The sequence below is a fragment of the Ammospiza nelsoni genome, chromosome 11, assembly GCF_027579445.1.
Source record: "Ammospiza nelsoni isolate bAmmNel1 chromosome 11, bAmmNel1.pri, whole genome shotgun sequence".
NCBI classification, from domain to species: domain Eukaryota; kingdom Metazoa; phylum Chordata; class Aves; order Passeriformes; family Passerellidae; genus Ammospiza; species Ammospiza nelsoni.
This window is the reverse complement of record NC_080643.1, coordinates 19,734,053-19,741,628: the sequence shown is the minus strand read 5'-3', so window position 1 is coordinate 19,741,628 and position 7,576 is coordinate 19,734,053. Positions and strand designations below refer to the sequence as shown.

Below are 7,576 nucleotides of genomic sequence, written 5' to 3'. Positions count from 1 at the left end.
GACTGCTGAGGTCCAGGTGAAGTCACAGGTGAGTTGTCATTCCAAAGGTCTGGGGTTTCCATCCAGCTGGTGCAGAGGGTTGTTACCACTGGATACCAGCGTCTGTGGGAATACACACACACCCTGCCCCAAGTGACAAGGTCCCATACCAGTGCCTTCAGTTTAGGTAACTGGGCATCACTAGAGGACTGGAATGACAAAAAATTATTTAAGATGACAGGGTTTATTTAAATGAGCAGACTCTCAATTTCTCTCAGTTGTCTTACTTCTTTTTTGGCACTGTCTTCTTTGCCTTGGCCACTTTGGGTTTGACTGCCTTAGGCTTGGCTGCTTTGGCCTTCACCACCTTCACCTTAGCTGGGCTCTTCACTACCTCCTTGGCATGGCCTGCCTGTGTGCCTCCCTTGAGACTCTTGGCTGCTTTCTTGGCTCCTGTGGCTGCTGGCTTCTTTGCCTTCTTGGTTCTCTTCTTCACTATCACCACTTTCTTGGGCTTCTTAGCAGGGCCGGCAGGCTTCTTGGCTGCTGGCTTCTTGTGCTTGGCAGCTGTCTTTTTCTTTGTTGCCTTTTCTTTTGTCTCACCCGGCTTCTTGTTTAGCTTGAAAGAGCCAGAGGCCCCGATGCCCTTGGTCTGCACCCGGGTGCCATTGCTGGTGAGGCTCTTGGGCCCCAGCTTGATGTGGCTCTTGTTCTTCTCCTCATCACGGCCACCAGCAGGCAGTGCCTTCCTGAGCATGGCCAGGGAGAGCTCCTTGCGCTGCTTGGGGGCAGACACGGCCCTGGTGAGCAGCTTGGTGACGCTGGGCCCTGCGGCCTTGTGGGCCTTGGAGCCGCTCGCCGCCATCTTCGGCTTCCTGGGGGCGGCCCTGGCATGGGGGGCAGTGAGCGCCGTGTCCAGCATGGTGCTGGCCTTCATCTGTGACCCAGGGACACCACTGCAGCTGCTGCCCATGCTCTCCCCAGGGACTGGCTCCTGTGGCCAAACCTTCCTCCTTCTATGACGTGTACAGTGCAGCTCTGCGCTGTCACAGCTGCCCAAAAAGCCTCCAGCCCTCCCTCCCTTCTGCCCACAGGAAAACCATGTTGGGAATTCCCTGGCAGGGCTGGTTTGGCTTTGGCCCTGCCTGGCCCTGCTCTGTCCAAAGCACAGTGGGATGGGCACCTGCTTGGGAAAGGAGCAAGGCTTAATTCCATGTGCTGGTAGGGATGTGGTGTGACTGGGCAAATCAGCTAAACTCTACCTTTCTTCTGTTGCCCTGGTTTTTAAAGTTTTTCTAAGCCTTCTGATGTTTCCATTCTTGTAACGAACTTTCTCACACACTTTATGTAAATAACTTATTGTTTGGCATTCTTTTGTGGAGGAGGAGAAATTTGATGGACTGTTGGTTTGTTCAGTGTCATTGGAGAGGTGGCACTGTCATCCCCCAATCCACTGTCACTTTTGGAAATCTATCAATGTTGGAGTGAGAAATTAAACTTCCCTCTTTTTTACCTTGACTTCCCTCTTTTTTACCTTGGAGAGCTACATGTCCATGTCATTTTATTTTGTGTCCTATAGCAACATTCTTCCCTCTTAAAAATGGGGATTATGCCATCCCTTATCCACACTACAGGAACACAAAAGCCTGATTGTTTTTCTGTACACTTCTAATAAAAATAAATGCTACCTAAGAATCTACAATATGAGTTTAGGGTATTTCCTGTTTGCTTTATTTTTTCTTTTTAGAAAGAAGTCAAACTAATTTTGCTACACCCACCAACTCTTTTTTTCTTAACTCTTTTTTCTTCTAAGTAAAAGATTTTTCTTAAGGATTACAGACTAATTTTACTGTACACATATTGCACTGAAACAACTGGTAACTTTTTCTTGTGCCTACTCAGAGAGCTGGCTCCTATAAATAGTATTTCACATGGCAGGCATATAATACCCATGCTCTGTGGTCTTTGCCAACAGTCTGAGGTATGGAAATGAGGTTAATATTAATCTAAAAGACATATTTTATTTGGAAACCCTCCTCAGCCTTTTCCCACGTTGCTGTGGGAGAGGTGGGAAGCAGAGATGGACAGCACTTTCATCCTTGGGAACAGATGGAAGGTGCAGAGCAGACATCTTCAAGAAGAGCTGACATTTTAAGCACTATCGAGTCTGCAGGGAGAGATAATATCGTTCCTGAGACATACTGATATACTTGGAAGAGCAGACAAGCTTTACAGCATGCAAACTGAAAAAGCATTTTGAGCCTGAATGCTTATTTCTTTTTATCATTCTATCCCTACGTGCAATAAATATGTTATCTCCTCCTTCAAATCTTGTCTTGCTTGTATCCCAAGATATTCATGTCCAAAATTATATCAGATTTGACTTTCCAACTTGCTTTCCCATCCTTGATATTGATGTCTGCATCTTCCCACCTTCAAGGCAATGCTGCATATCCTGGCCATGTGACACAGGATAAAGAGAGCAAGGGTTTATTTTTTATTTGCTGTCTTCATTGCTTTTACTGATGAATGTTTATTTATCCATCAAGTCAGAATAAGCAGTCATTTGCACTGGATCCTAATTTCAATTATGGATATCTTAAGTACTTGAGTAATAATGTCATTGTTTGTTATTAGGTTTTAAGTAACAGACATGAGTAAATAATAAGACAATATAAATATAAATCTACTTAATTATCTGAGCCTTAAATGACAGGCAATAATACCTAATCTAAAAAAAGAAACCCATGTGAATTCCTAACATCAGAGGGACTTCAGAAAGAATCTGTCCCTTATTAAATTTAAGTGGGTCAAATCCTGCAGCTCCTCAGTGCAGGGGAGAGGTTTGTTCAAGGATTTTAATGGACTGCACCATGATAAATGATGACAGAGGGGGTGATAAATGCAATGTGTTGCTCATTAGGACAGGCAGAGATGGGCTGGTAAATGATGGGTACAGATCTAATGATTTATTTGCAGAAGTACTGAGAAATATTCAAGCCCTAACTTAAGCTGTACATTTGGATGATACTGAGTGAGTTTCTGCAAAACTTGAGTCTCAGGGAGTTGAATCTTACATTATTTGTCATCTATATAAGCAGAAGTAATAGCAATAAGGAATAAAAATGTGTATCCTAACAGATTGATTGAAATTACAACTTTAGGGATTTTCTTCATCAGAAACTGGCAGGAAGAATTTAGTGCTGGCTGGGTGTTTCCCACTAACTTCTGAAGAGCTCATCTTTGGGTAATAGGGAGTAAAGTGGAAAAGTGACAAAAGCCTTCGGTGTTTCCTGGGTTTCAGCGCTTTGACTTGGTCCTGTGGCACCTCTGGGCCCGGCCTGTTGTGCTGTGCAGCTCGGAGGAGCTTCCCTGGATCACCAGGACCCCACGGCACCATCCCTGCTCCGGAGTTTCCTCCCTCCCTGTTTGAAATGGCAGGAATAACAACCCATTAAAACACTGCCTGGGCTCCTGCAGCAGCACAGGGAAAGAAGAGCTCGCTTGGGAAGCCACCACATTCCTGCCTTGTGTGAGCCCTTGGAGGGGTGATGGTGCAGCAGGGTGTTCTCAGGCTCTTCAAGGACAAACCTGGATTTGGTAGCTGGGAAGGAACAGACAGCAGCCACAGCTGGGAGGGAGCTGGGGCAGGATGAGAGGGAAGGAAGCAGCAGGGGAGGGACCAACCTGCCCAAGGGAAGGAGCCTTCAGGGCAAAGATGACAGTCAAGGTCAGGCTGTCAGAGGAAACCACAACCTGTTCTATAAAACTGATGGCAGCTGTTCCAGGGCTTTGGGCATGCCAGTGCTCCTCAGTTTATTTTACATTCCCCTGGGGCAGTGACACGTGTGCTCTCTACCCCTCAGATGTGTGAAGGGAAACGAATTTCTGCTCCCTGCAGTGGGGATCTGGAGGGCTCTGACTGAGGCAGAGGAGAGGAATGGGCCTCAGGACAGTTTTAGAGATGAGTTTGCTGTGAGGACAGGGGTGGGAGCTCTGCTGCAAGGGCTGAATGGGGGTCCCACCACACATGGCTGGGAGGGAACTGGTTTGCAGTTGTCTCACTGCCTTGCTAAGATTCACATCCTTGGAGTCCTTCAGGGGAGGACAGCAAACCTCAGAGTGGTGTTGAAGCTGCAGCTTTGCTGTTTCAATCTGCATGAGTTTCAGAAGCAGCCTTCTACCTAAGCAAGTATTTTGGTATTGAATTAATTAGCAGTTCTCTTACCACAGCGCTTTCACAGGAACTCCATCCCACACCTGCAGCCCCAGCCAGACTCTCAGCCAGGCCTGGGGGTGCCAGCACTGCCTGCCCTGAGCCCAGGCCCTGCCTGCTGCCATCCACTGCCTTTGCAGAGCTGTCTCCACCTCATGTGCTGTGCCGTGGGACAAGAAGGGCATCACAGCACCCCTTCCCCACTTGGTTTTAGTCTTCCCTCTGGCTCTGCAAATGTTTTGAGTTTTCTAGTTGGAAATAGAGGAGAAGCTGATGGCCACTGCCTCCAGTTATGAGTCAATGTAGCTGATGTAGCCTGGCTGCCAAAGAGGTGTGAGGTGAGCACCGTGCTGAGCTGCTCTGTGAAACAGGCAGGCAAAAACTGCAACATGCATAAGGGGCATCAAACACCTTTCCAACACAATGGGCAGTGCAGGGCACCAGTTTTCCCCAGAGCCACCAGGCTGAGCCCCTCTGGAGCCAGGCTGGCAGAGCTGGGGGTGCTCACCTGGACAGGAGCAGCTCCAGGGAGAGCTCAGAGCCCCTGGCAGGGCCTGAAGTGGCTCAGGAGAGCTGGAGAGGGACTGGGGACAAGGGATGGAGGGACAGAACACAGGGAATGGCCTCAACCTGAAGGAGAGTAGATTTAGATTAGATTTGAGGAAGACATTTTTCCCTGTGGGAAGAACTACCCTGAGAGTGGGCAGGCCCTGGCACAGGGTGCCCAGAGCAGCTGTGGCTGCCCCTGGATCCCTGGCAGTGCCCAAGGCCAGGCTGGACACTTGGAGCACCCTGGGACAGTAGGAGGTGTCCCTGCCCATGGGGGTGGGACTGGATGGGCTTGGGGTCCTTCCAAGTAAACCATTCTGGGATTCTGTGATTTATTTAACTCTAGAGTTACTGGTAGCCTCTCATTTCCTTGTGTTCCCTTCATTCCCACGGTTCTGCCCTCTGGATTTTTGCCCTTTCCCTGTGGCCATGCCAGGGTAGGAGGCAGGAGCAGAGGGGCTGGGGAGGCTCAGCCTGCAGCCAAACCATCCTGCTCCTCTCAGATAACATCGTGGCCAGGGGAAACAACATCTAAGTGTTACAGACAGGCCAGAATGACAACAGCACTGTTGAAGCCTTTGTCATTCGTGATGAATCCTTGCAGGAAGTGTTCCTCAGCTTCAGAGGATGAAGGTCTCTTTTTAAAGAGGACCATCAGCTGATCTAAACCCAGATAAAATTCACAGCACTACACTGCATTCATCAGCACAAAGAGTCAGAAAGATGCTGGGTACCACTGGCTCACACAGGAAAAAAACTACAGCCAGCATCAGACCTCACAGCTTCAGGGTTTCTTTTGGAGCTAAGCAAACTTCCAGCAATTTTCCAGCCAGGGATTAATTTCTGTTGTGCTCTTGCTTTCCAGACACCACACAGCCACTCCTGGGGCTGTCACACTGGGGCTGGGCCCTGCACCCCTGTGGGAGCAGCAGGGTCACAGGGTGATCCCTCCTGTGGAACACTCGGTGCCCCCTTGAGAAGTGGGATCCAAACAAAAAACAATGTGCTGGAAGTCTTCCATCCAAACTGGTGTTGTAGAACTCACTTATTTGTGTGAGTGATCTAATGAAAGTGAAAGGAAATTCAGAAAAGATTTCTTCCACCAGAGGGACTGTTTTTAGCATCTTTGGGAGGTGTGCAGTATGACAAGAGGTAGGAGAGAAAGGAAACATGCTGGACTGAGTAATGGCAATTGGGATGAATATATTTCAGCTACCTTAAATATACAACTCACTGTAAAAGAAATAAACAGCCAATCTGAGGAACTGTTATTTTTTTAACATCCTCCAGAGTGATTACTTGTGAAAGATGTGCTTGTTGTGTTCCACTTCCATAAATCGTGTGCATGGGGCAGGTTTCTGAGCATCACATCCTCCAACTCCAGCACAGAAGTTTGTGCTGAGGGAATGGTTTTTGGTTTGGGAAGGGAGAAGTAGAGTGTGGGTTATTTTTAGGGTTTTTGTTCCTTTTTTCTGAACAGGGAAATTGAATGGTATTGAAGAAAATGGAATTTTAGAAAAAGGAAACTGGAATGGCATTGAAAGCAGGAGTTCCCTTCCACGGCAGGAGGGAAGCCAGCAGAGCCCCTGTTACCCCAGTACACTCGCTCACAGCACTGAGAGCTGTGTAAACTCCTTACAGGGATGTGCTTGTCCAAATTTCTTCATGGAGAACATGGGCAGGCATGGGACCAGGCTGCCAGGGCAGGGGGGGAGTCCCCACCCCTGGAAGTGTCCCCAAGGTGTGGATGTGGCACCTGGGGACACAGTTCAGGGGTGGACAGGGTGGTGGTGCTGGGCTGATGGTTGCATTTAATGATCCTAAATGTCCTTTCTGACCTTGCTGATTCTGTGATTCTGTGTTTGTCTGGGGGATGATTCAGACAGGCTGTCCTATAAAATTATTAGGTACAAGTAGAAAGAGACTTTTATACTCCTCTGTCTTGACTAATTTGAGCAGCCAGCTTGAATTCTTTTCTCTCTAATATTTTCCTCTGATTGCCTTCATATTCAAATTTAAATTAAAGCCCAAAGATAACTGGCCAGAAGTTCTCACCTTTAGCCTGTGGGTGCTTTTGCTATCAGCTCTGGTGTGCCATGCAGCAGCAGTGCTGCTGGAAAGGTTGAATGGAGCTTTGCTGATACACGGCTCATAAATCTGAGCGAGTCAAGAGTTCTGATTTACACTTTAATTAAAGTATGTATCATACATATATTAAAATTCAAATGCTTAACTAATATAAAGGTCAATGGAATGCAGAAGCTGCTCCCTTCCTACATTTTTAATTTCCACATTTTGGTTCACTCAGTCAAATGTGCATACAGAGCGATCAGGAAACTTAATCCAACAGTTTATAAGGAAAGATACAGTGATGTGTCTTAATCTAAATTCAAATTACTTTCTTCTGGGGAAAAAGTCATAGCTGTCAAAACCATTGCTGTACTAACTTTAAATTTATCACTTTTGTTACATAATCTCTGGGGAAATTAGATTATAAGACCTGTTTCTGATTCTTAAGGCTTATACACCAAACAATAAAAAATTTGCCTTGATTCATAACCTGTTAGACTTCATTAAAAAATATGGAGCCTAGAGATTTATGAATAGCAGTGACATTGACATAGCTTCATTTGCAAAGAAATTACATCCATAGCTCTGCATTAATCTGTAAATGCTTATGAATGAGAACTTATTTATAATTGTTGGGAAAAATATTTGTAGGATTTACAAGTGAGATATGATTTATCTTGGGGGAATTTATAATTTCAATTATATACAATTAATACCAGTCATAATTTAAGACTTCTGGTTGATGAAAGGCTGTGCATATTG

General features: G+C 46.4%; 1 protein-coding gene across 1 annotated transcript; it reads right to left on the bottom strand.

Annotated features, from left to right (window-relative positions):
* Window positions 1–262: 262 nt before the first annotated feature.
* LOC132077989 (histone H1-like) lies at window positions 263–916 on the bottom strand. Its single transcript, XM_059479808.1, has one exon. It carries the CDS (start codon window positions 914–916, stop codon window positions 263–265), a length of 654 nt encoding a protein of 217 aa, XP_059335791.1.
* Window positions 917–7,576: the final 6,660 nt, after the last annotated feature.